This window comes from Rhipicephalus sanguineus, chromosome 11, assembly GCF_013339695.2.
Source record: "Rhipicephalus sanguineus isolate Rsan-2018 chromosome 11, BIME_Rsan_1.4, whole genome shotgun sequence".
Classification (NCBI taxonomy): domain Eukaryota; kingdom Metazoa; phylum Arthropoda; class Arachnida; order Ixodida; family Ixodidae; genus Rhipicephalus; species Rhipicephalus sanguineus.
This window is the reverse complement of record NC_051186.1, coordinates 3,537,720-3,565,698: the sequence shown is the minus strand read 5'-3', so window position 1 is coordinate 3,565,698 and position 27,979 is coordinate 3,537,720. Positions and strand designations below refer to the sequence as shown.

Genomic DNA, 27,979 nt, shown 5'->3' with positions numbered 1-27,979 from the left:
ACTATCACTCTTTTCCGTCCACTTGCTATACTACACTATACATGGCTACGCTAATATGGCTCTGCAATACGTGGTTTTTCGCTGCGTGACGCCATACGTGATCATACTACAAACGCAGTCCTATCATCGTTGCCTCACTTCCTCGTGAAGAGGCGTAGCTAGCACTTCAATACTCTTTGTTTTAAATTGAACAACATACGTTGTGTCTACGAGCTGCAAAATAATTTCCGCACTTAGCTGCAGTATCTGAAAAAATCTATAGAAGAGTGCAAGTAGGGGGGGGGGGTGTTAAGATATTGTTTATTTGTGAACTCCCTACATCTAGAGTTTCCAACCTGGACGCACGGTCACTCACTCTCAATGCTTAGTCGAAGCAAAGCTGCGGCTACTGCAGCGGCTTTTTAGCTCAAGCCGCGGAAATATGTTCATCGACAACAACTCCTGGAAGAGCAGCTTGCACGCGTACGGAACCCGCAAAGTGGAGATGGTACTCGACGAGCGGCAGTAGTGGCACCAGTTGGAATAGCCCAGGAGGCCGCACTTTTGACAGACGTCCACCTGCAAGAGATGAGGGGAACTGAACGAAATAGCTTGGCCTTCGACGTCAGCGAAAATGGATATGTGCAGTGCGGCGAGTGCCCGAAGTGGAGCTAAAGCATCTCGGTTTGGGCAGTCGTTCATGCATCCCTTGAGACGAAGACCCACTTCCAGTCTCTCTGCTGCATGCGTGAATGTTTCATTCTCTGTTGCGGCCCGAGTTTTTCTAGGGTTAACCAGACGCAACGGTAACTGGCTCACAGTAAACACTGTAGCTTCTGTTACGCTTTGAGTGCGTGCTGCGCTGCGAGAATTTCAGTTCATATTGCTGGAACTCTGCGAGAACAACACGAATAACATTTCGTTGCGAACATAGTGGCATTCTAAGAGCTCTCTGCTCAGCTTTAAGGAAAGCGAATCTCTGTGTAGGTGCTAAACAAATATAATGAATTAGACTCCGAAAAACTGAAGCAGTGGCATTCCATGCAATGTTGGAGCCAGATGTGCATTCTTGCTGTAGAAATAGAATGCTCCGAACAAGCCCTATATTTCTGCATCTTTAGCTTGTTTTTACTGAAAAAAGAGCCGCTAAATTGTACAATTTTCTACATTCATACAGCTTCATAATATCCAGAAGAGGCCCTCTTTCTCAAGAATGTCTATCAGTCTGCGGTTACTTTTACTCAACATAGATGCTTCTTCCTTCCACATGCTGCAAATTTACCGGAATCCAAGTGCACCGAAAAATGACAAGGATGACAATGACATCGATGAAACGTCCGTAATGACAGCGGGAGCACTTTTAACTGAAATATGAAGCATTGATAAGCCAAGTTCTCCAACCGCTCAGCGAACACAAGTGATCCCTTCCGACTTTGTGTATCAAACAACTTGGCACAAGTGGGCCATTTACGTACTTTTATGCATTGTAAAGTGTATTCTCTCGCAGGGGGACATATCTAATACAAGAAAACAACACTGCTGAATATTGCCCCAGTTATGCAGCATGAGTTTTCGCTGCTGTAGCCTCTAAAATTCGTGCGCATTTGTGGTTGGTCTGCAAGTTTGCATTGAGCACGTGGCAATTAAGGCCTGCAACAAAGCGTAGCGAACATTAAATAGCTCAGTGGTTATGCGTTTCCACCTCCGAATTATCCATCACCAGAAGAGCGCGATTTCCATTTTCAGAAATAACAGTGGTATCAAAGCCTTCATTTTTATTTCGGTGTATAAAGCGTATAAGCGATTACTAGCGCGAATCATCTTAATAAATTATTATTATGGGTCACTTGCACCGACAATCTGAAGATATCGCCGCGTACTGTGCAGCGGCGGTGTGCGTGGCCCACTTGTGCCCTGCAAAGAGGGCAGCCTGTGCAATGTCCAGGACTCTGGTTCCTTGGCTACCCCAAAGGCTGGACGCTGCCACTCGCACTGGCCGATCCCTGCTATCCCGGCTCGTGGACTCCGCTGCTCTGCCTCTCGTTCCTGGGCCGTTGCACTGACTTTTATCGTGGGAGTCCTACTCATAAATAAATTGCTGTTCGTTGCTCATTAAGGCCTCCGCCTGCCCTGATTTGACTACGGACGGGACGCAGCAAGTCCTATACCCCTCATTGGCGTCCCATGTTTCGCGCCAGTTGCGGGGATCTTCGGTCGACTTCACCAAAAGGGGCGCTCAACAAGTTAGGGCAGCTTAGAAAAAATGGCACTCTCCACCCACTCTCACTGTCAGCCTCAGAGTACCTGCCACGCGCTCGCGCGCACCTTCCAGGACAGTCCACGGTCAACTCCTACCTCGCCTCCCGCTGTACCTTCTTATCAAGTATTCTCCACACATCCTGGAATATGCGCAGTGCACCGTGTGACCTTGGACCCGCCATGGTAGCTAAGCACGTAGTGTCACGCTGCTAAGCTCCAGGGCGCAGGTTCAATTCTCTGCCACAGTGGCCACATTTTGATGCGGGTGAAACACAAAAGAACACAAGTGTGCCGAGATTTAGGCGCACGGTAAAAGAACTCGAGGCGGTCAAAATTAATCCCGAGTCCAACACAACGGCGTGCCTCATAACCACGTCGTTGTCTTGGCACGTAAAACCCCGGAAATTATTATCTGACCTTGGGTTGCTGCCCCGTGTGAAAGTCGGTGGCGAGGGGAGTTATTGTGATGCCCACAATCTTCAGTGAGGATGTCGTAGTTGTTAATATGCAACCTCCTTGACAAACCATTCACCGTACTCTCAAAACAAGCTTGACAGCGTATATATCATAGCCGAGACTGGGAATGATGGTAAACGAACTGCAGCACCTTAACACTTTATCTTGTAATCATAATGCCATCCTTAGTGTAAAATTTCTGCGTATTATGTATGCACCTTTCAATTCAGCTAGCTGACGTACGCTTGTTTCCGTCACTGAGAATGACAAATCTAAATATACCAAAAGAGGGTCACAAAAGTGCGTTTATCTTCGTTATAGGAGAGTTAAGGCACTTGAAGTGTGCTAATTCGGTGTGCCTAAAGCTATTTGTAATAGTTTAGCTCGACTTCTAAACAATGGCAAAGGTCATGTCCCGGTGATGATGAGACATTGATAACAGCGCCACACTGATGAGGACACAACTTACAGGTCCAAGACACAGAGCGGAATGGCGTTTGACATAACATGGCACAGTAAAGAGCCTCTTCGCCTTTATACTGTCTCTGTACAGTAAGATATCAATCAACGTCATCGCTCCACGTGTTCACGTAATGGCATGATTGCTTACTGTTTTTGTTTTTCCAGGAAATCGCTTTGTTATATCTGAGGAACCTTAAAGTGTTCCAGTATAGAAATATGGTGCAACTAAACGAAATTCTTATTACTAGGTATGTAAGGAGGTGAAAGGGGTACAGAAACGATTACGTCTATAACAGTACTAAGAATATTAAGTTCCCAAAACCGGCTTTAATGCTGTATTTTAGATGTGTCATCTTAAGGCTCTCTTCATTTAAATAATTTTACGACTCCAAGCAATTTCTTAAATTATGATTCCTGTGACCAAATATTTCGCATGTAAACCACGTTCGAACCATCCAGTACATTTTTAACACGCTCCACAGATTACTTTAGCTCTGCAATTACGTCCTCTGTGTGGGTTGTCACCTCTGTACAGACCTAGCAGAAATAAGCAGCCCTGAGGAAGCAGAGGAGTAAAATTCTGATCGAAGAATGGTATCACTGTGTAAAAGGCAAAGAAAGCTTTCGGCGCTTAAGCTGTGGTCCCAAAATCTAGCACGTCACAGCTTCGAAACAGGCGGCAATTAAGTAGGACAACCAATAATAATTATTCACGCCTAAACCTCAACAAATCTGTGCATACCCGAGGCTCGGCAAATTCAAAGCCACATTCAAAGGTCAATTCGAAGCTACATTTTGAGGTCAATGAGGGCAGGAAACGACGCGGTCACTATTGCCTACCTCGCAGGCATCGCTGGACAGCATGAGGCGCTCTAGGAGCAGCATGCTGGCACCGTGTCCGATGAGGCAGTCGCGCTCCATCTCGCCCAGCCGCAGTCCTCCGTCGCGTGACCGACCTTCGGTGGGCTGCCGAGTGAGCACGGCCCGAGGACCTCGTGCTCGGGCGTGCACCTTGTCCATGACCATGTGCTTCAGCTTCTGGTAGTAGATGGGGCCCATGTAAATATACGCCGACAGAGGCTCCCCCGTGATGCCAGAGGTCAGGCAGTCCTTGCCCAAGTAGTTGAACCCACGTTGGATCAGCTCCTCACCGACGTCTTGCACCTGCGTGTACAATATTGATATGCGCTTATTGCGTACCTCTTCCGGTGGTCTCGTTCACAAATTATCCCGTTATCACCTCGAACCAAACCCCTAGCACAGGTATGTGCCACAGAAATTAGGCAAACGCCACTACTCTCCTATGGTCCACCAAAAAATTTGGAGGACGCTTGAGCTTCGCCTTCAAGTGTAAAATTCACTAGCGTGATCGGGCCCCGTGGGCGTCGCCTTTTATTTATTTTATTTATTTACAGAATACTGCAGGCCCAAAAAGGGGCCCAAGCAGGGGGCGAATGTACAAAGAAATGCATTTAAGCAATGCGAAACGCGTGCAAACGTTAGAAAATGTCAATAATACATAATGAGCAAAAAAAAAAAACACTAATAAGTATAAAACAAAACAAACATGAAAAGAAGGAAGGCGCAAACCGTACAATTATTAAGAAGGAACAATGCGAAATGTAAACACCAAAAGTAGCCAAAAACCAAAAAAGTAGACACCAAACCGTACCGCAAAGAAAGGAACGTTTGTGCGCGTAACACTGGCCGTTTCAAACTATCCTAGAATGCCTACTGGATTTAGACTTGCGGAATGCCCACTACGCCATAATTCTTTCCTTTGCAAATTGGCTAAGTACCAACAACGTGTACGTGATGTTCCACGCGCGCCTTCGCAGCTGCACATTTTGTAACGGGTGGGCAGCTTGTAACCACCCCCTCGTTGCCGAATCAACGTGTTTCGACGCCTGGTGTGGTTCTACAATCCTGCCACGCAATATTACATGCGTTAAGGAGACTCGTCCAGCTACGTTGCATTCTTACAGCGTTTTTTTTTTTTTTAGGAAGCAGTTTCCAGCACTGGCGTAGCTCAGTGGTACAACTCCTGCTTGCCATGCAGAAGACCTGGGTTCGATTTTCGCCTAGACCGAACATTTTTATCGGTTTAGTTATTGGCATCTCTCTCAAAAGCTTGCTCACGAACAACGTCGATTTGTTGCTCACGACCAACGACGCCAACGCGGACAGCGACACCGCAATTTCCGCGAAATTAGCTATTTAACGCTGTCGCGTTAAAATGAAGGCATCACGCGGGCGGCTCAACGTATGCGCCACACAAATTGGGCAAACCGCACTACACACGACTCCAAGCTCATGCGGCAAGCCAGACAAGACGAAGCATGTTACAAAACGGAATATGCGGCAAAAGAACGCGCGCTACTCATATGACTTATTGAAAACGTGCACGAAACGCGAGGCTCATGCGGAAAGCCAGGCAAGACGGCGCATGTCTCGGCAAATAGGTGCACGCCGCTCAAATGGAATGTTTTAACGGAGCATACCATAAATTGAAAACCGTCTTTCTGGACAGACACGAGACTTAGTTACGGGGTTTCTGATCGGCTTAAGTTCGCAACTCTGTGTCACCTCTGTGCCGTGTGATAAGCAGCTTCGCCGGTTATCCACCTTCACAGAGTGCAATATGGCTACACAAATATTTAAGTTCCCGGGATTACTAGCGTACAATGGCACGACTAGATGTCAACGGGTCGTCGCAATCTGCAGAATAACCATGGATGTCTGTCTCACCTATAGCATTCCGCATACATTTTCTGCCATGTAAAGACGATAGCGGTTACTTTTTTGTGGATATCATTGTGTAAACTGACAATGAATGTCAGGTATGATGCAGGCTGTTCCTTAGGCAATGTGATTTCATTGTAATGAAGTTTGCGTGCAGTGCGTTAATGTCAGCAGCGCCTAAAGCTTGTCAAACGCAACGAGAAGAAAAATCAAACTAGTGCCAACCTTAGATCCGCCAAAGGCTGTGCCGTAGTGGAACTTCCCATGGAGGACACCCGCCTTGCCCGCCAGCAATTCGATGAGCTTGCCGACCGTCATGCGGGAGGGGAATCCGTGCGGGTTCATGATCAGGTCGGGACAGATGCCTTGGTCATTAAAAGGCAAGTCCTCCTGCTGTGCAATGAGGCCGACCACGCCCTTCTGGCCATGTCGGCTGCTGAACTTGTCGCCGATCTCAGGGCAACGCGTCTGCCGCAGAAGCAGCTTCATCAGGAACGACTCCTCCGCATTGGATGTGATGAGCACCTTCTCCACATATACGGGCTCCAGGCCTTGGTACACCATGGGTATCTGTGTTCACGCAAAACGCCACAACATTATCCGTCAATTTTTCCTGCGGAAGCAATATATGACACATGAAAAGAAATATCCAAGACCGGCGTTAACATCGCATGGTGCCGAATCTCACGCGACCTATAGTGATGATGTCAAGTCTCAATGTCTATTGGAACCGACCTGGCCTACACCGAAAAAACTGACTTTGCCGAATTCAAAAATTGAGTTGGCGCGCGAACAAACCCGGCTTGACCAACTTCCAAAATTGCCAAAATTAGCTCGGGCCACCCGGAAAAATCTCGGCGATCCACACCCAAAAATTTTACTTTGCCCAAATGAAGCACGTGATCAAGCGATGAGGTAGTGTGACGGTGCCGAGTTACCTGAACCTCGTATAGACGTCGAAATAGTATAGACGTCGTTATAGTTCACATTTTTAGACACGCTATGCTTAAATACGACGCCGCCTCGCCAGATTTCGCATTCAAATTATGTAAAGACAGAGTTAGCGCGGACTTTAGAGGAAAAGCTGGGCTGAAAAAGCTCCAATCACAAGGTTGTTATTGATAAGCTTTAATCCTTATCGCAATTTTTTACAAAACATTTAAATCGTTTGTACATAAAGGTAACAATAATGGCGATATAAATCAAGCGTTTTCACGTATTATAAGCGTACGCACACGGTTTGATGCTTGGTAAAGATCCGATTAGAGTTTCTAAATTTACTGCGTTTCGAGACGTCTTGGGACGATGGCGACACCTGATCGACATACGCTCGACATCACGACTCCGTGTGCGTCTTGTAAATCGCAGTACATCGTCGTCTGCGCTTTATGTTCACATGTACTCAATTGAATTCGACATTATGCGACACTTGTTTCATTAGCTGGTTCAGCCTTTATTGTAACGCATCACTACACATTCATGCCATGCCACTTTTTTTGTTCCAAGCTTACGGGTGTCTTTCTCTTACTCTACCAGCAACTTTCGCGCACGTGAATCACACAAAACCTCGAACAGTATGCGAGTTATTTCGTACATCCCTTGCTTCGGGTCTACCTCAGCGAATAATATGCAGTTCACAGGCGACACCACGCGTCGGAAAAACATTTATTCGTGGATATTTTGGCTGCGATTGTATATTTCCTGTAGAGTAATCTAATTTCAAAATTTTCACCTGGTGCTGCTTATTTCGACATCGTATGGACGTACCATGTCGAAATATTTGTTGGAAGAAGGTATCTGTTGACTTGCCTACGCATGGATGTAATGTTCTATGAACTTCTCTGCTTTCTCTCAAAGTCTTGCGGCACTGCTATTACTTTGGATAACAACCAACTGGCCCAATTTTCCACTCTACTGCAGTGGTGTATATTTATACCACCACACGCGTTAGCCACGGTTCGAGGCGGTCCGCATATTTTCCCGGTTCAAATTCTTTCCGAAGCAATTCGGTAAGGAGCGTATGCACGCAGGCATCCCTAAGGCATCCCGTCGATACGATTCAGGCACTGCGCGACCATGGCCTAAGCTCTCTACTTCTCGCTCTAACTGCGTGGAGTGGTCAGAGCGGTAGGGGCAGGCTAGCCGCCTGCTGGAGCACAGGTTTATACTTCTAGCGAAGCTTTCAAGCACAGTTGCACAGAGAAATCAGTCAAGACTGGACAAGCGCTGGAAATCAACTCGGTTTATTCCGCAGATCACGCGCGCACAGAAAAGTGAGGGTGTAAGCGCACATGACACCAACGTATCACCACTCTCATGTGTGCTAGGTTAGCATTCAGGCACTCAAGCTCTTTCTGTGATTGAGCTACAAAAGAAACGCTGACGAACACGCCTATATTATTGCTTATGGTCATAGCCTCTCCGGTAACCTTATATTTTCCCTTACAAAGCACGCGTGTACCACCAAATGGCGGAGTGCAGAGGCAGCTGAGCAAATGGCACGCGAAATACCCGCACGCTACTTGGATTTCCGAAGCCACACGATGCTCTCGCGAGCTGTCAACAAGATACCGCTTTGTTGGTCCAATATAGCATGTCTCGCATGACAGCGCTGCATTTTACCCGACGCTAATCGTAAAAACAACGAACTGAGCCGACTGCTCGTTCTGGCTTGAGTGCATGAGTACACTAACAATAATGGCCACGATTCTGGGAGAGGAAATAGCACTGGCGTTCCACATTTCATTGCAACCTTATTCGAGGTGGTATAAAAAATGAATCGATGGTGGAGCTATGGACCTCCCTTTCGGAATACTAGAGCAGACAGTAAAGTTGCGACTTGGGCGTGCTGAGACGGGTCATCCTAACGTGCAAAGTAGCGCACGGAGATAAGACACAAAAGAAGAAAAATCGAGAGGAGGCAGTGACGCTGCTAGCACGCCCTTCATCAGGCTCGAGAGGTCTCCGTTTCCATGCGGAACTGATGTCAGTGGGCAAAAGCATTTTAAGAAGGCGAGGAGTGCTGGTTATTGCTCTTACGCACTTAACGTACGGTGTTTATACTCGTATCTTATGCAGTGTGGCAGTGTGTATTCGTGATGCAGAATACGACAATAGAACTACTACGCTCTTAAAGTATATCACCAAACCTCTCCCCCTCCCCCCCTTTTTTTAATCATCGAACCGTTCGGTATATGAGCGCCAAGGAAAGCGACGCTATCATTTTTCTTTGCTGTTATGTTGCGTTATCTGCGGTTCTCTTCTTCAGTACTTCCGTTACTTTGTTTGCCCGTTTTTCGTTTGCTCGTTCTGCATCTTCTGTTGTATGGCTGAGCATGTAGAATTCTCAACCATACAATGCCTCCTTTTTGTGTTCTAGTAACCTCAGTGTATTAATGAAACAAACTCAAACACTTCATTGCAAAACACTCGACTATGTAGAAAAATTCAAGAGAACAAAGAAATCACAAACCTCTTTGTGCTCCGCTTGTGCTGGAGGTGCAGTTTCGGGTGCAGTGGCGCTAGCAGCGGGAACCCACTTGTTAATGAGCACCTGCCGATTCTCGACTCTCGAACCCGGGCGCGCTATGCCGTCATCGTCAAGGACCTGGTGCTTCCACACCGGCATCATGTTGAAGCTGTCTACGAGCGGTCCCATTATTTTGTCGCTCGTCTGATTTGTGTACTTCTTGATGACGCACTTCTGCGTCCTGTACACCTGGCACCGACCGAAGCCGCGATCAATAGACGACCGGTTCATTACGATGGCATCCTCGATATCGTAACCGCTGTAGCTCATTACAGCGACAGTCGCGTTCTGGCCGGCAGGCAGCTCTTCGAAGTTGATGAGCTCTATGGTCTTGGTCTTGACCATTGGCCGATGCGGGTAGACCAGGAGGTACATGACAGAATCAAACCTGTTCCGCTGGTTGAGGCCGATGGTACCCATTGCCTGCTTGCCCATGGCGCACTGGTACGTATTTCTCGGCGACTGGTTGTGGTGTGGATACGGGATGATGCCTGCGCAGACTCCAAGCAGACTGAAGGCTTCGATCTCGAGGTGCGTAGTCTGCAACGTAATGTCCTGCTCACGGAGTGCAATGTAGCTGTCGTTTTCCTCGTTCACATCGAGGAACTCGACGATGCCTCTGTGAATAAGGTCGTTGAAGAACAGGAACCCCCTGGTGAGGTCTTCGATGTGTGCGTTGGTTAGCTTGGGGCGCCCCTTCTCGACGATGATGTACGGTCGGCACATGCGACCGCCGTCGGCCGAGATGTACACGCAGCGCTGCAAGTGGCTAGTGTGCACGGACACAAACTCCGACAGGTGGCCCGACCGACGAAGGAGGCGAAGCGTCTTCAGTAGGCGTGCGGGGTCTTGGGTGACGCCCTGTATGTTGCCGTTGAGGAAGACTAGGTAAACCGACGAATCGGAGAGCTCTTCGCCGTTGAGGAGTCGCAGGTCTTCAACGCCGAGGTTCCGGAGTAGCCGCACTATGAACGCCTCGTCTACGTCGGTGGTGATGTGGGTCATGAGAGCGAGGTTCTTGACGAGACCACAGGCCTCGCCTTCGGGTGTGTCACTGGGGCAGAGCATGCCAAACTGGGATGGCTGAAGTGAACGGGGACCGGACACCTTTCGAGTTTTCTCGAACTGGCTGTTGACCCTCGTCATCATACCAAGGGCCGAGATGTAGGAGAGTCGTGTGAGCACCTGGGTAAAAATACGTGCTTTAATGCTAGCGACACTTGATTCACGGGACAATCAGGCTATTATTGGACAACTTGTCTTCACTGTGGCTATACGTACGAACGCTGCAATGCCTGTCCTGGGTGACCCAATCAGTGTCAAATTGGTTATGCTATAATGCATTCATCTAAGAGTCATTCCTCGATTGAACAACCTTTATTAAAGCGGAAATCTCGACATATGTATTGAACACCATAACCTATATCTAGGCTTGATGCAACAAATTAATTCTGTTCATGACTTAAATACGAAGAAATTTCTTCCTGCATAGACGGGGGCAATCAAGTGAAAGTTATGTGGGCAAAGGGGTGAGTGATGCATTTTCTATGCAGGTGTTTGCAGATTAGCACACCACGTTATACCGCTGTAAGCTATACTGATGAAATCGGATCGCACCAAAGCGAGCAATCGCATCTTGACGGTCACTGGCCGGTAGCTCTGTTGCATGTCCGAGGCACTAGATTGTACGCGCACTGGGTAACAGTGCAGTGAAATAGGAAGGAATATGGATATAGCTTATTAAAATATTTGTGGAGACAAGCAAGACAAGAGAAGACCGTATTGGGCGCCAGTATCCTGTCTTCTCTTGTTTTCTTGCTTGTCTCAGTTGCGCCACTAATATTTTATTAAGCTATGCACCAACTCGCCCAACGTCACACTCTGCTAATATGGATATAATTGAATGCATAAGCCCGTATATCACATAATATGCTAATAGTACCGAAATCATCCTGTCAGAGCATATGAATGCCCAAGTACATATCCTGGACCAATATACAGATCTACAGGAAGATAATGGTAGGCTTCCCCGTACAACATAGCCTTGACATAGTCAACACGGGGCGTAAACGTGATGGACAAATCACTTTGAAAGTCGGACGCAAGCAAACGGCCATTCACTGTTCCCTCGTGGCAGGAATAATTTACGACAGGCCTAGACAAATGAGAATTGAGGAGGAAGAGAGTAGCTGCTTGGGAAACAGCCATCAACGCAAAACTTTGAAATGAGATATACAACTCGAAAATTGCACAGAATCAAAGTTGGGCAGATGAAACTTAAAGCCAAATCTAGGCACGAAAGTCGAGAAAGGGGCAAGAAAAATACGCAGCAAGGCCCAGTAGTACAGTGAGCGTTTCATGTAATGACGACAGAAATATGGAGAGACAAGCGAAATATAAGCTCGAAAGAAAAAAAAAATAAGAAATCAAAGTAGAACAAAGAATTTCGAGATGCGTTTGAGAAACGATGCAAAGCTTCACCAAAGTATATGCAAGCAAAAAAGAGTAGTGGCCCGAGGATCAAGTTCACAGAAAAGGGGAAATGCGTATAGCACAACTGAGCATAAAATGACAAATCTATCTAGAGAAAATAATCAGCGGTTCCTATTTCGCTGAAAACAAATATTAAATTTAAAAGTGATTGTGGGGTGTCAAAAACTCGCTAGAAGGAGGAGACCGCACTTATAGCGTTTTGGAACCACGTAAATTGCTGAACATACTTCAAAAAAAAGGACAAAAAGCCTACACGAACACAAGAACTAGAAGGAATGCACCACAGCGCTGCGCTCGCAACTGAAGCTCTATTCGAAGTACATTTGCAGATAAATACTACCACCCTCACACCCATGTGACCAGAAAATGAAAAAGACAACACCGTTCATCGTGATCTCAAAAAATTACAGGAAAGCCACGTGTACATGCGATGAAGGAAGTGTTAATACAGCGTGCTTTCTAACAATGCAGACTCGCTATCGTGCAAGCTAAGAGAGGAAACAATGACATATTTCCTTCTACGGGTGTACACGCGCTTCTGTATTTTTTTAATCAAGATGGACGCTGACGTGTTTTGCTTTATCTGGTCACATGGGTGTAAGGGTTCTAGTGTGTATTTGTAAGATGTGTTTCGAAGAAACCGAGTTCAGCGCTGTGGTGTGTTCCTTCTACTTCTTGTGTCCGAGTCGGTTTTTTTTAGCTGTTTACTCTTTCTCCAAATATTTTCAACAACTTTCACCGACTGGCCCAGCTTTCGATTCTTCCACATAAATTCATTAGGAGGGAACTCTGCCACGGTAAAGTAACTTATTGTGGATACAGAAGCGAGCATATCAGAAGCACACTGGGCGATGATTTTCAACCCATAAGCAACCTTCGAACTTCCGAAGAAGAATAAAAAGGTGATTTCCTCGAAGAGTAACAGTATGAAAAAAAAACCCAACGAAACGAGGGCTTGTTCTTGAGAATATCAAATAGAATAACGCGGAGGAAAAAATTCCGAAGCTTAGAGCCGTGGGATCACATGGTGTTTCGGTCAGGTTCATGAATGGACTAGGCCGGAACAGTAAGGACTATTGAAAGCAATAGGAAAAAAACGCCAGGCCTGCGCTGGAACCGCAGCACAGTCACAGCGAAAGCTGGAAGAGCGGCGTTTCTAGAGTCCGTTAAGCTCTCTTGGGGCTACAATACAAGTACACTATAGTCGGTGACAGCCTAAGAATAAATATAAGCTCCGCCCACGAGTCCGCATTGCTCATATTTTGCATGCCTCCGCGCTACAAACGAAGTAGCTCCTAAACAATGGCAATAATTTTCACGCATATAAACCTTATTTTGCGATACTGCACTAATATTGAAATAAAGAAAGCAAATCTAGATAAAATAAATTGTGAAGGCACGGAGTTCAGCGTCAGTATAACAATATATGTGTTGTTTAAATCGCACCCCTCGCCGCGTTCATCTCGGAGTCCACACGAAGATGTGATGTACATCTCAAAGGTGATGTTTCTGACCAGTATCTATTATGGTATTAAAACAAAGAAAACTAGATTTAACATAAAACATAAAAAAAGGAATCGTTATTTTACGTTTTCACAGAACAAAACAGGCACATTAATCACATTTAATAAGGTCGTTTGTAATTTTTTCGCGAAACTCTCGCGGCCAGTTTTCATCACTGTCTGCTGTAACTATGGCAACTGTGACTCAGAGCGAAGTATGGCGAAATGGTCTGAGATTGCCTTTCTGAATTTCGACTCTTGTGTTGCCATAAATGCCGCATTCGCGTCTCTAGTCGCCGTGCTTCTCAGCGTGTTTAAGGAAAATGCAAGGCTTCATTTGACGTCTTGTTTCAACGAAATAAAAGCGCGTAGTACACATGGCGTTTAACTGTGGGGGCCATTGTATTTGCTGCCGTTACGTTCACGCTAAGGAGATGTACGCGGCTAAATTGGCGTTGACTAAAAGCTTTACGTGGGATTGTTTCTCGCTTCGACAACTTGCACTGGCACTGCCATTACCCCTTAAGCCCTTGTACGTTCAAGTTTTTAATTAATTAATTATTTATTTATTTAATATATGCCTGTGTCGCCCCAGTGGGCATTACAGCAGGGGAACCCAATTATGCAAGAAGAGGGGCCCCTACCTTCTATATATGTGTGTGTCTGTGCGAAGGTATATATATATTTACGTAGATTGTGAAGAGGCTGTCATCGGTTGCCATAAGACTAACAGGAAAAAGATACACGCTTCTCAAAAGACAGTTATTTGTCAACGTTTCGATCGGAGACCGATCTTTATCAAGGCAACATTTACGAGATTAACATAAAGATGTCTATATAGATAATCTCGGTGGACACAATCAGTAAGTACATTCCTTTCGTACATTGTCAAGCCCCACCTCTCCGGATCCCCCCTCCTCATTTGTTCGTGAAGCACAGTGAGGGGGTGAGGCTTCACAAGAAGGGATAAGCGCTTAAAAAAGGGTCTATGCACTATAAGCTTCACGAGTTTAATATAAACAAATTATCACTGCGTAATACATGCACGCAATACACACGAATGCTAAAAAACGCAAGTTAGACAAGAACAAGAATTTCAAATATGATATCGTGAAGTATGATGCAACGCCATTAAAAACAAAAACTTTTTATTTTTTTTTTCACTCAATAATTTTAGCAGCGTCACTTCAGTCACGATCACAATCCATGCAATCGACGTGTCACAGCGAGTGCATTATTTCGCGGTTTGCAGACGATTGCCTCGCACGGCGTTTCTCATTGCAAGGCGTTCGTGCATCGAGCGCGATACTTACGCGACGGGCACTTCAAGCTAGCACATCATTCTGGGCTGGTGGAACTGAATTCCGTTAAGACGACGCAAGTGCGCCAATACGCACACGTCGCATAATCACACACGCACCAAATGACCACAATTATCTTCTTATATGCACACACCACTGCATATTCTCCACACCTGGTTTGTTTACTTTCGCACTGTGTTGCGCTAACGGGGTGTGTTGGTCGCTTTCTTTCTATCACGCTTTGTCCGCACAAACGTCACTTATATAGGCGAACAGCACGGCGTATATCACAATAGATCACCAAGATTCCCACGTTGCGAGCTCCAAGTGACACACACACATGCGCACATGTAGCAACGCTAATGCCATGACTTTTGCGGGCGCTAAATCGTACACAGACGCGCATATTCCGACTTACTTTCACCTCACTGCACACGAATGAACGCGACGACAATCGCCGATGTAGTGACCCTCAGGCGATATTCTTTATGTATCCGAGCGATGGAGGGAACACACGCCGTGTTGCAACTTGACGCTGCCGAAACGACGGAACGCACCAAAGCGTTGTAAAACACTCCGAGCTGCTGCCGCTTCGGTGCACTTCAAACGCGGCACACTCACAAGCTTCAACTGCATCGGATGACGACCGGCGATGATGCTGGCTACGTGCAGTTAACAGTAGGAAATAGCTTCTTCTGGAAGAAACAAACACCGCAGGAAATTCGAATTGATAGATCTCGGTCTTGGTGTAGCGGTACCTCGCAACCTCGCCTCTCGTCGCGAACGGCGCCATGATGCATTTTTCATTGGTTCGTCTTAACCGTTACGTCATGGTAAAGAGCGGCCCTAGTTGGACGCGCATAATACAAATGGAGAGCGGTACAGTTTACTTTTTATTCTTAGCTTGTCACCGACTATAGAAAGGTACCCACTACGCCATAAATCACAATTTTTGTGAAGTTGGGAAGCACCTACTAAGCCATTATTCTTCATTCTGCGGAGAAGCGAGGCACCAGCTACACGTCTGTAAGGCATTATGTGCACTTTGTTGACGCGACGACTGATGACGATGAAGAATTATGGCTCAGCCCTTTGTAATGGGTTGGAATCTTTAAACGGCTCACCAGTTATGTAATTTGCATTGGGTGACGCCAAGTCGCTATTTCCCTCTCCCGTCATGCTGTATAACATATGTTGACGTGGGAGAAAGACGGGGGGGGGGGGCGACGAACTTTACTGAGACCCCGAGGAAATGGATCATGCGCTTATGGGCTTCCTTGGCAACCAATACAAGTGCACTTGCGAGAAACCCACTACGCTATAAATCAGTGTAATTTTACTGAGACCCCGAGGAAGTGGATCATGCGCTTATGGGCTTCCTTGGCAACAAATACAAGTGCACTTTCGAGGAACCCACTACGCTATAAATCATTGTAATTTTTGAGAAGTAGGGTAGCAGGCACTGTGCCATTTTTTGTCATACTACGGAGAGCGTTGGTACCTGCTATACGCATGTAAGGCATTATGTGCACTTTGTTGATGCTGTGTCTGATGACGATGAAGAATTATGGCAGAGTCCTTTGTAATGGGTTGGAAGCATTCAACAACCTACTCGTTGCGCAATTCGCATTGTGTGACGCCTGGTTACAGAATTCGCGTTGTGCGACGCTTGGTGCTTATTTTACTCTCCTACCACGCTATATTGCATATGCTAATGTGGTTCCTTCCCGACATGAAGCCTGTATAGGACCTTTTTGCAAAGCAGTTTCAAGCACCGGCATGGCTCAGAGGTTGAATACTGGGCTCCCACGCAGAGGGCGCAGGTTCGAACCTAGTTCCATCCTGGAATTTTTTTCTTATTAGTTTTTTTTTTCTTATTTCGAGTGATACTGGTTACGGACACCGGCGGCGGCGGCGGCGGCGGACAACTACGGCGCCAAAAACGGCCGGTGAAATGATCTCATAACAGCTTTCGCTGTAAAATACCTTACAGGAGAGGCGAATGCCCGACAGCTGGCGACAAAGTAGGACTAACGGCACTACACGGCGTTTATAGAACTTTCTTGTTGCTACGCAGTGTACAGCAGTATTTAGGAAAAAAAATACCTTTATACATTGCCTTTTCGGACATTACTCGTGCTCATAACAACGTTAGTTAGGACACTTTATGGCATATATTAAATCTGGCATAAATGATGGCTGCATACAGCTTTGTTGACGACGTATTGAGTAAGTAGTTTGTACGAAGTAGGAAGGAACAATAGGCTATGAAATTGACGTAGACAAGGCCCTTAGGCAGGAATGTACAGTGGGGATGGAAAGAAACGCCAACAGCGCGGCATCTACATTCTCTGCTGCTTCGCATTTCAAGCAGTTGTAGCCTGTATGGTAATAAAAAGCCACTGCAGTCATCCACGACACAATCAAGAACCATTCTAGCATATTTTTTATAGCCACCAAAGCCAGAGCGTGATTAAAACAGCGCGCCGCGCTGTTCGCGTTTGTTTCCAGCCCCCCTGTACGTTGTCGTCGCTCTTATTCCTGATTTGTTACGTGGCGAGGATGGAGTGAGTGCTAGAATTGTATAACATTGCTTTGAATCTGTCACGCAACGTCAGGCGGCATGACAGAGCTAGAGCTCCATTGATTGCTTTTTTCGCTGACAGCCAGTGCAGCCTGCAGCATCTGGCTAATATTTGCCAGCACGAAGGTGAAGCTCTAGGGTATAAATTCAGTGTGACCAAATACGGACAGATGGTATTTCAGTGCAGAAAGGAACAGGCAGTACCAGTACACGGTCAGGAAATGCCTAAGGTAGCAGATCACGGGTATTTAAGAGTATGCGCAAACAAGAAGAATAGATGTGCGGACGCGCAGAAAACAGCCACTACACAAATGAATACGGCAATAATGGAATACAGAGCACTCCGGGTTCACTATAGGCGCGAGGTGATTCGAGATCTGTGGAAAGGTGTGATGGTTCCATCCCGTACACTGGAAACCTCGGCGACATTTTTCACGCCAGAGATGCAATCGTACCTGGACGTGAATCAAAGGACTCCGGGAGGCCTCGCGGCGGCCGCTATATTTGTGGTTTTACTTCCAAAGGCCACAATATTATTACGAGGCATGCCTTTGTGGAGGGCCCGGGAGTTTCGTCCACCTGGGGTTCTTCAACGTGCACCTAAATCTAAGTACACGGGCCTATAGCTTATTGCCTTCGCCGAAATGAGACTGTCGTGGCCGCGTTCGAAACCGCGACCTTCGGGTCTGCAGCCGAGCCCCGTAACCATTGTACGACCGTGGCGGCTCTATCGCCATCATGTTCATAGGGATAAGAAAAACACACCTGTGTGACTCCAATGCGCTCCATCTTGAATCGCTTGACAGTCCAGTTTCCCGTCGCAATAGCCATGGACAGTCCCTGGGTAATCAAGTTCTGCCGGATGTACTTGACCACGTCGAATTGCGTTGCCCGAACCTTCGGGATGCATTTCTCTGCAACCAGTTTGAGCTCCCCATTGAAACGCTTGAACAGGTCTTCAAAAAGAAGCGCCAACAAGGAGCCGGCAAGCTCGAGCCTCTTGTTGCCGTAATAGTCGCGGTCGTCGATCAACTCCCTGTTGGACTGGGCGTCAATCACCCTCCGCACCATGATGGCGAGGTAGAAGCACTTGATGCGGAAGTTGAAGTCTTCCACCGGAACGTGAGCCAGCACAGTGTTGGCGAGAATATCTCTAGCTTCGTCGACGCTGGACTTGCGCTGACTGCCACCGCCACCTGCTTCCCCTTCTCCCGCAAACTGCATGCGCCGGTGCTTGAGCCTGTTGCCAAGGTACTGCAGGGCTTGTGTCTGCGTGAACACTTTGACACGATGACTCTCCTCTAGTGATAAAGCTATCGCTGCCTGGACGTCTTCGGAGGTGCCAATCATCTGCACGATGCTCTGGTCGCACACCAGGCCCATGGCCTTGAATATGATGGCCACCGGAATGTCCTCCGTGAAGCAGTTGTGCTTGAGGACGTAGCGGCCTTGTTTGGCACCAATGACGGTGCGGCTTTTACGCTCGTGCGTGGAACTGGTGACCTGGAACAATAATCACAATTATGAACTCCGACACCTATGCTCCACCTGACTAGAAAGGACAAAGCAATGAATGCGATGACAACAAATTGGAATGTTATATGAAGGCCAGCAATCACTCCTTTGGCATCTGACCTGGCGTGAATCAACAAAATGCTGGCGCAAGCAAACGCGGCCGCTGCAGCGAGTGAAGCAACGTTCGTACAGTCAGTTTACTGCTTCAAGCAAACTGCGCATTGACAGCGCAGCACGCAAAAATGTGTGAGCCTTCTTATGATCCCTTAATATAAGGCGCGCGCGACCACACACCGCCGGTTAAAGTACGCAGTCAATACTAGGGGTGTGCGAATATTCGAGTTTCGAATTCGAATCGAATAATACCTAACCGAATAATTCGATTCGATTTTCGAATACCTAGTATTCGAAGCTTCGAATAATTCGACAGGACGAATATCTAAAATGCGGCAAAGGCCAATGGTGCAACTTGGCTAGGGTTTGGTGGCTAAAACTAACACTAACATCGGTACAGTCGGCCTTTCGTTAAAATTCTCACCAATAACCTGGTACAAAAGCGAGCGCATGTTAATTTTAAAGGCGATTATGTAATTTCCACACGTTAAAAATACATGAGAGAACTGTCAAGCTCTTCAGAACTTGGCCTCTGAAACGAAGGGACGGACTTTTCTTGCTTAGTTAGGTCGCGTATGCCGTAGGCGCCGTAAAACATCCCGACTTCTGGCCCGCAAAACCCTCGGTGATTGGATTCACATATGAAAATTTGTTCACGCTGTGCAGTCGTCACTGGCGCACCGCACCACTCGTTCAAAAACTCCCATCGTTCCGGCGCGTAGTTAAAACGCTGCTGTGAGCTGGCGCCCGAAAATTTTTGGGCCCCCAGTAGCCATGGAGATTAAGCACAATTGCGACCGCATGAAGCCGTATTCCGCGACCATATAAAAAAAAAAAAACTGGCTACCGTACCCCCTTCTTTTAGCCGTTAGGAGGTTAGAAGTGCCCCTGCTAACTGGAGTGAAGGCTTTTCTATCAACCTGCCTGCGCTCCCATAAAAGCAGAAGGAAAATACTCTTCCGAACAAGCGCGTAATCAGGGTGTCGGAACGGAACGAAAACGAAAAACGAAAAAAAAACGATATTTTTGACCGGAACGAAAACGTAACCGAATCTTTATCTATTATTTTGTTCCGGAGTGAAACCGAAATTTTTTAAGTCGTTTTTCGGTTCACGGGAAAACTTGGCAATCCGGAAGAACTGAGGTCATACAACGTGAGCAATTATGTACATCTCAGAGTACAGTATTAGCGCTTACCTCAGGAAGGAATTCCAAAGCAAATATATGTTGAAATTGTGCGAAAAACGAAAACAGTGGCAACCAGATATGTTTATATTAACGCAAGTGGACTTTTGCGCGCCTGTCACGCAGGCCAGCGTGGAGAAGGCATGGTCGGCACCTAAGTTTGTTTCAGCGAAAGCTGTTATGAGATCACTGCAGCCGATTTTTGCGCCATAGTTGTCCGCCACCGCCGGTGTCCGTAAGCGCTATCGCGTGAAATAAGAAAAAAATGAGAAACAAATTTCTAGCATCGGATGGGATTTTAACCCGCGCCCTCTGCGTGCCAGTCGACTATTCCACCACTGTGTCATGCTGGTTTTATGAAACCGTTTAGCGCACAAAGACGGGAACAAGAAGACGACACACAGAGCGCTTGTGTCGTCATGCTGGTGCTTGTAACTTCTCCGTAAATATACTAAATACAGGCGTGACGTCGGACAAGGAATCGTGTTAACATACGTTATATAGCGTGGCAGAAGAGTAAAGTAGCAACCTAGCTTCACACAATGCGAATTGCTGAAGGAGTCTGTTGTTAAATGCTTTGAACCCGTTACAAAGGAATCAGCCATAATTCTTCATCGTCATCAGCCACAGCACAAAGTGCACATAATGCGTCACAGATGTGTAGCAAGTGCCACGATTCTCCGAAGAATGAGGAAAATAGTATAGTGGGTGCTTCGCTACTACAGAAAAATTATGATTTATGGCATAGTGGGTACCTTGCATGTGTACTTGTATTGGTTTCCCCAAGAGAGTATAGAACGGACTTTAGAAAGGCCGCTGTTCCAGCTCACGCTGTAACTGTGCTGCGTGTTCCGCGCAGGCCTGGCGAATTTTTTTATCAGATCACCGGTCTCGCACAGAGAGTGCACTCAATGACGTGCTGCTTTTGAGATCGTGCTCACTCCCTTCACACAAAGCAATATGCCCGGTAAAAAAAAGTCGTAATTGAGTCTTGAGAAAATAAATACTATGACTTTGAAGGATATATAGGTCTGGCTTGTGAGCTGGTAGGAATTCGTGGCGCAGTTTCTTCCACTCCTCTGAAGAACGTGGAAAGGGCGTGTTTTACCCCTGTCCCACTTTCTTTATTAAGAGGAGGGCAAGCAACTATATCACAAATCCAATGTTTTTTATTAACTTAACTTCAAATTTTTGCATAAAAAAAACGTTACGAACCGTTACGGAACACTTTTTTTTCGTTTCGGAAAAGAAACGGAACGGAACTTTATGCGGTGGAACGAAACTAAAACCGAAACGAAAAAAACCACAGCATATTTACGGAGTGAACGATGGTGAGTGGGCGAAGCTGCGGAGGTTCATCGGTAAACCGTGAATCTTCCGTGAATTCTGCCCAGTACATCATCACCGACGTGAGATCGGGCGCGTTTATACTAAAGGTTCGATGAGTTATGACGACTGGCAGCTCACTTTAATTTTACATGTACGCTGTGAGTTTTCATTGTTTAGAAAACCATTGCTTTAGAAAACATCTGGCGTCTTTCGTTAAGCAGCTGGCGTCTTTTCGTTTTGCTTTAGAAACATCTGGCGTTCTTTCGTTTTGCTTTTACAAAACATCTGGTGTCTTTCGTTGGTTTATTTCATCAATCAACGGCGTTTTGAACAAAATTTTTATTGTTTAATCACGCACAGGAGAAATCTCACCAGGCACTACCTTGGAGGTAAACAGTGGCTGCTAATGGGAATGAGAGACAGAAGAAGTCGGCTTTTAGCTAACACTTACACTTCTACTTCTACTAACGTTTCCTACTGGAACATGCCAATGCCTGCTAATGGGGAATGAGAGACAGAAGAATTCGGCTTTTAGTTAACGCGCACGCTGCGAATTTTTTATTGTTCAACAACGCACAGGAAAAATCTCCCACCGGCACCACCTTGGAGGTCAAAGCGTAAGACTGGTTACGCACTACGACTACTACGACTACGACTACGAGGGACGAACGGGTGCCGCCTTAAGGAGCTTCGCCCCTAAAAATTCGGCAGATCCCACGTACCGTGGAAGTCGATATTATGCGAAACATGCGGCGGGTAGGTGACTGTGGCGTAAGTTTTTTTACTTAGCGACACGTTACAAAATGACGCTAAAGATATGTATAAATTTTATACGCACACATATATATATGTTGAAGAGCCGCATATGTGTTATATAACCAGTTGTTTACAGTTGGGTAACGCTGCGAATTGGTGTATTCATGTGGGAGGCAGAAAGCACAGGACCGGGTTGATTGGCGGAACATGAGAGAGGCCTTTGCCCTGCAGTGGGCGTAGACAGACTGATGATGATGATGATGATGATGAACGCTGCCCATGGCAACGTGGGTATTACCAACACCAGAAGCGGTAAGCTGTTATGTAGTGCTTCTACGTGTCCCGAGAACGCACGAACGTTTCACGAACCCGTGCGCATGTGCTTAAGAATTTCTTGAGAGTTCTTGAACAAGGGCATCATCACCGTGATCAGTGAGCCCCAGCAGCTGGTCATGACTTGTTATAGGATCCGGTCGTGATCGTGGTGACGAGGGGTCCATGTGTAGTGAAGTACATAAGCGTGCGCAGGGTTCCCCTTCAGGGGGGGGCGAAGGTTCGTCGCAGCGCCTCCCTCCCTATTATGTCAATGAATGCGGCTGCCTTTGCGCGCCTCTTCTCGCCCCCCTACAATGTATAGGGCTGACATTGCGCCCCCCTTCTCGCCCCCTTGCCCCCCCCCCCCCCCTGCGCACGCCTATGGTGAAGTATGAGGTATAGTAAAGCTGTTGGAATTCGTGGATGCCTCGGTCACTGTGTCGACAAATTGTCGTCGACAGAGCCGGCGACATGTCGGAACCTGAAGCCACCCTTCGCGTTGGTGAGGTATAGGCCGTCGAGGCTGGTAGGCCTGGATAGTGCTACGTAGACCAACATCAGTGGATGGTGTTTGTCGTATTCGTAGACTACCTGGGCGTATGTGGCCTACGTAGCGTAGTCTACAAAGCGGCTGTCAATCAATCTGGCATCATCCTCGGTCAGCATGAGGCCATCGCCCAGCGTCGTAAGAAATGAAGAGGACACTGCGGCGTTCTGGTGGACGAAGTGGACCTTACGGTGCGGTACGTGATGTGGATATCATATGTAACTTTCGTTAATGTATTCCTCCGGGGTCGAACAATGCTTCAGTATAGCTTGCTGAGTAATAGAAATACAAACATATTGTTTATTAGACTGCTATAAAAGCGGAGGCAGCACTGGAACTACAGACGTTAATCTGATATGACTTCTGTATCGTAGGAGTACACATCGTAGGAGTATCATGTAGTGTTTATTGCTTTCTTGTAAAATTAGATAGCCAGCACCACGTTGCACCGATATTACGCCTGCGTAGGCTGTTCTTCCAAACCAGTTTATAGACCTGGGGTGGCTCAGTAGTAGAATACCTGATTGCCACGTAAAATGCTTGGGTTCGATTCCTGCTGGGATCCTAATTTTCATTCTTTCCCTTCGTTGAGTCAACGCTGCCGATGTTGGTTTTCCTTAACACTCTAGCATTTAGGTTACCAATGTCTGTTCTCGCCGTTCCTGGGTAGATATAAACTGTCAATTACATGTGGCGCATACCCGTACACCGTGGCCCGTGGTCAACGGGTATGTCCACACGTGTCTAGTGGAAAGGGTTGGACGACGTACGCGAGAGGATTTTAACGTTATTCATTTCATGACCCGGCAATCATATTTGTCAAATCCTCTTACCCTCCCATGCAAATTTTGGTCTACACCAAGTTAAGCAGACGACCATGAGAGCACCCAGACGTAGGCGGCTAGATAGATAGATAGATAGATAGATAGATAGATAGATAGATAGATAGATAGATAGATAGATAGATAGATAGATAGATAGATACGTAGATAGAAACGCTCAAAGTGCCAGAGGTTCGCTAAGAAATGCTTCGCATTTAAAACATTTCGTTCCGACACGCTGCGCGTAATAAAGCTGCCACCAAGCCGCAGCGTCCCTGATATTTCCTTCGTCTTGCTGCAACTGACGGTACGCGTTTCGTGGAAATATACTTACTATTCGATATTAGATTCGATATTCGATATTTTTGGCCACTATTCGGCACTATTCGATTCGAATTCGATTCGATATGAAATTTCACTATTCGCACACCCCTAGTCAATACCGGAGCCATGGAGCCCCCCTCCAACAACCTTCACCCTCATGGAACTTTCGCTCGACGGAGACATCCGGAGCCCTCCCTCTCCGACACGCTATAGTCGCGGACAACTTTTCTTGGCAATGAAGCGAAGGCTACAGAGCCACAATGCACGTATCCTACCGCTAATGAATGTAGTCCTACAATTGCGTCCGTAATTTCTGCGTGAGATATATAAAATACTCCTTTATTTTGTACATGTAGGCTTTTGAGACGGAACGCGGCGCACACAAGAGAAATATTTGCATTTCTTTTACTTTATACGTTGTGACTTTGCGTTTTTGCGTGTTTGAAAAAGTCGCGCCTTTTACCCGTACCTTAGACGCTAAGCAGCGTTTGCGTCGAAATGCAACGCTAGCCATCACTTTCCACGGCGTTATGAGACGCGCGCCAAACCGGACTACTTCGCGTAGCAGTACATGTGCAGACGCTCCACCCCCCTAGCTTTCCCTTCATTGCCATGAGAAGTTGTCCGCGAGTATAGGCATGTCGCCTGCAAAACGGAGAGCCGCTTCGACGCATAGCTGTCGTTGTTAGGCGGATCTACGCGCAACTCTGGTACCTAAAGTTACCATATACACTAACTTTCGGGAGGGTTGTGTAAAAGCGCCACGAACTAGCGGCGGTGAAAGACGAGAACTAGCCACGAAGCGCAGGCCGCAAAAAACAACGCGCGCGTTGCCCCTCAAGCCCGGCCGTGGTTCGTATTATTCGAACAGGTCTTCTCAACTATCATGCGCATTCTACACAATATTTGTGTTTTCTCGATTCAAGCAAATACCGCAGCTTGTATTGCATGCGTGATTGCAATGGCAAACGCGTGCGGCGTTCGTCGCATGAGGTTTGCATGCCTTCACTCCTGAACGTTTTTTTTTTTTTTTTCGACGGACACGAATAAGTCTTGGTATACGAGTCGTATACACAGCCCCAGCGTAACAGTAGTGAAGGCTAACAAAAGCGGACAGTATGCAAGTACCTACAGTTGTTTCGTGAGACGCAATGCCAGACTATATACTGCCTTCGGTATCGGCCGGCATTTTCTCCCGGGTGAGACGAAGGAACCCTGTGATCCGAATCACACACAGCTTCGTTGTAATACTCGCTAACACTAGCCAGTGCCAACAAGTGCTCGTATTAGTACATAAGTAAATAGCGTAATTTCACGGCTTTGTGAGGCGCACTGCCACACTGCACTGTCTTTAGCATCCGCCTGTATTTTTTGCCGGAGGAGAGAAAAAAACCTCGTATCCTACTTCACGTAAGTGAAGCATTGCGTTTTGTTTTAGGTAGCGCCGTCCCTGTAAGGCCGTTTTTCCAGACGCATCCGCACGGCTTGCTTCGCGTTGTCGCTAGCGCTCGTCAGCGTCTCCGCTGTCCCATGACACGCGCATCCCGCGGCCACCGAAAAGCGTGTCTGGCATCAACATTTTGCATAAATTGCGACTTTTCCTGATGAGTAAAGTGGGCTTCGAATCTCCCTGTGGGCTTTAAATCCAATACTGCGGAGAGCTTTTACCCCACTTCCACGAAATCCAACGAAGCCTTCATAGAGAGTGTTAATTTCCTACATTTGTTTTCTACACTGGCAGAACGCTGTCATGTAGGTCATGTTGAACAAGCATGGATGCATAGCGCAAATGTTTAGGACACTCGCCTTCGGAACGTGGGGGCCCGGTTTGAAACTTAAGCACCGCAGTGAAAGCTTAAAGTGAAAGCCTTACGTGCCTCATCAAACGCGAAAATCAACCGGAGTCTCGCGTCGGCGTCTCCCATAGGCGGCGTCCACACGAGTAATGCAAAAAATTATCACGTGATTACGTCATCATGACGTCACAGATCGCCAAAATTTGTGACGCCATGACGTCACTGTCACGTCACACGGTGACGTCATTACATGACATCCCTACTTGGTCGAAGGTGGGCCGATCAAGGAGGCAGTGCAAAACCAGCCGAGGTGCCTTCAATCCTGAAGGCAGTGCAAAACCAGCCGAGGTGCCTCCAATCCTGAAGGCAGGGCAAAACCATGTTAGGTGGGGGGGGGGGGGGGGCCGGAAGCGGATCAATACCTCAACTCAGAAGATAAAGATGGCTTTCGCCTTCAAGTTATTTGGAATACATCAAGGACCGTGCGAGATTTGTTTTTGTTTTTTGTTTATTTATAGCGACGATCGTCTTATGTAACAGACAGGCGGAGGGAGGGACGGGCGGTCATCTTTCTCGTGAGTTGGCATAGAAATGCTCACTTATTTAAAATCCCGAGATGCAATTCATATACTTCGCTGCAAAATAGAAAAGTGGGGCTCACTACGTCAACATAAGATCGCTTCCTTGCCTCCGGCTGTTCGTACAACGCTGCGCTCGCGAACGCCAGCCGAGACGATTGGAGAGAACGAAGCTCTCATTTTGGAGACATAGTAACGAGCACGTTCGACCAGGAAATCGGAGCCATCAGAACGTTCTGGGCTCGGGTGGACGCTAATTAACGTCGCTCCGAATTAGGAGTCTTGATCAGTTCTGGCATTTGCCATACATTTATGTAATTCCTTCTAACAGGTACAATGAGCCGACTTCAATAATTATCCGCAGTCCACGCGCCACCTTATAACATCCAACGATAAACCACAGCTTCCAATGGGGACTTGTGAAGACCCCCTTAAAAAGCGCTTTTTGAAGGCTGGGTTCTTGCATAGTCGACGCAGTGAGCACAAACGCAAATCACGGACGAAAAGAAGTGGATAGAGACCGTGCGCTTAAGCCCACCTCATTTCTTCTCTTTCGTACTGGATGTCTATTCATTTCCTCATGTCATGCTACACTGGTCGTATGTAATGCATTCCACCCTGACTACGCCCCTGAACTAGCCGGCGTGCAGGAAAACAATACAGTGCAAGCTGTCTAACGTGTCAAGCTGAAAATCGGCAACTATGCTGTGAGCGCGACCACATGACAGCGCGTGCTCACCTGGCACATGACTCCTGTCTTGCGGTCCTCCTCGACGAACATACGGTTCTTGGAGAGCTGCTCCTGCATCAGTATGACGCGCTCGACGCCGTTCACCACGAAGTAGCCGCCAGGATCGTAAGGGCACTCGTTCAGCTGGGACATCTGGAAGTGCGTCTTGTCCGCCAGCACGCACTTGGCGCTTCGCAGCATGATGGGCATGCGGCCGATGGGGAAGTCCGATCTCTGGACGCGTTCCTGGCCGCGGGTGTACTCGATGTCGACCACAATCGGCGCAGAGTACGTCATGTCCCGCAGTCGACACTCGTGCGGCGTCGTGCGACGTCCTACCGTGAAATCTTCCTCGATGTTGGGCTCACCCACGCGGATGTCCAGGTACTTGAGGTAGAAGTTCGGGTCCGCGTCGCTCGTGACGCGATCGTTGGCGCGCATTATGTTCTTAAGCTCTACGTTGATGAAGTGGTTGAAGGAGTCGATGTGGTGCCGCACCAAGCCGTTCATCTTGAGGAAAGCAGGCAGAAGCTTCCACTTCTCGGATAAGGCGTTGATGGGGTCGGTGAGCTGGTCGCTCGACAAGTCTTGGCCACCACTTCCGAAGAGCCAAGCCATTCTAGTATATGTCACCAGACAGGCGCGTTCTGTGTTCGAAGGCT

General features: G+C 47.2%; 1 protein-coding gene and 1 long non-coding RNA gene across 2 annotated transcripts in view; one reads left to right on the top strand and one right to left on the bottom strand.

Moving 5' to 3' along the window:
* Window positions 1-333: 333 nt before the first annotated feature.
* On the bottom strand, window positions 334-27,893 carry LOC119373277 (DNA-directed RNA polymerase III subunit RPC2). Its single transcript, XM_037643296.2, has 6 exons — window positions 27,327-27,893; window positions 18,073-18,810; window positions 9,371-10,612; window positions 6,124-6,468; window positions 3,997-4,320; window positions 334-558 (listed from the first exon to the last, which is right to left on the bottom strand). The coding sequence occupies exons 1-6, from the start codon at window positions 27,825-27,827 to the stop codon at window positions 358-360; spliced, it is 3,351 nt and encodes a 1,116-aa protein (XP_037499224.1). The 5' UTR covers window positions 27,828-27,893; the 3' UTR covers window positions 334-357.
* The window catches only part of LOC125756363 (uncharacterized), a 40,532-nt gene continuing 22,263 nt past the window's right edge, over window positions 9,711-27,979 (top strand). The window contains exon 1 of the long non-coding RNA XR_007414442.1: window positions 9,711-9,958. This is a non-coding gene — a long non-coding RNA (uncharacterized LOC125756363). The remainder of the gene's footprint in view (window positions 9,959-27,979) is intronic.

Coding starts and splice junctions, on each gene's coding strand:
- LOC119373277 (XM_037643296.2), bottom strand. CDS start 27,827: ATGAACGGCTTGGTGCGGCACCACATCGACTCCTTCAACCACTTCATC. Junction 10,613..18,072: donor AGCGCATTGGAGTCACACAG/GTGTGTTTTTCT, acceptor ATTTTTACCCAG/GTGCTCACACGACTCTCCTA. Junction 4,321..6,123: donor CAGCCTTTGGCGGATCTAAG/GTTGGCACTAGT, acceptor TTGTACACGCAG/GTGCAAGACGTCGGTGAGGA.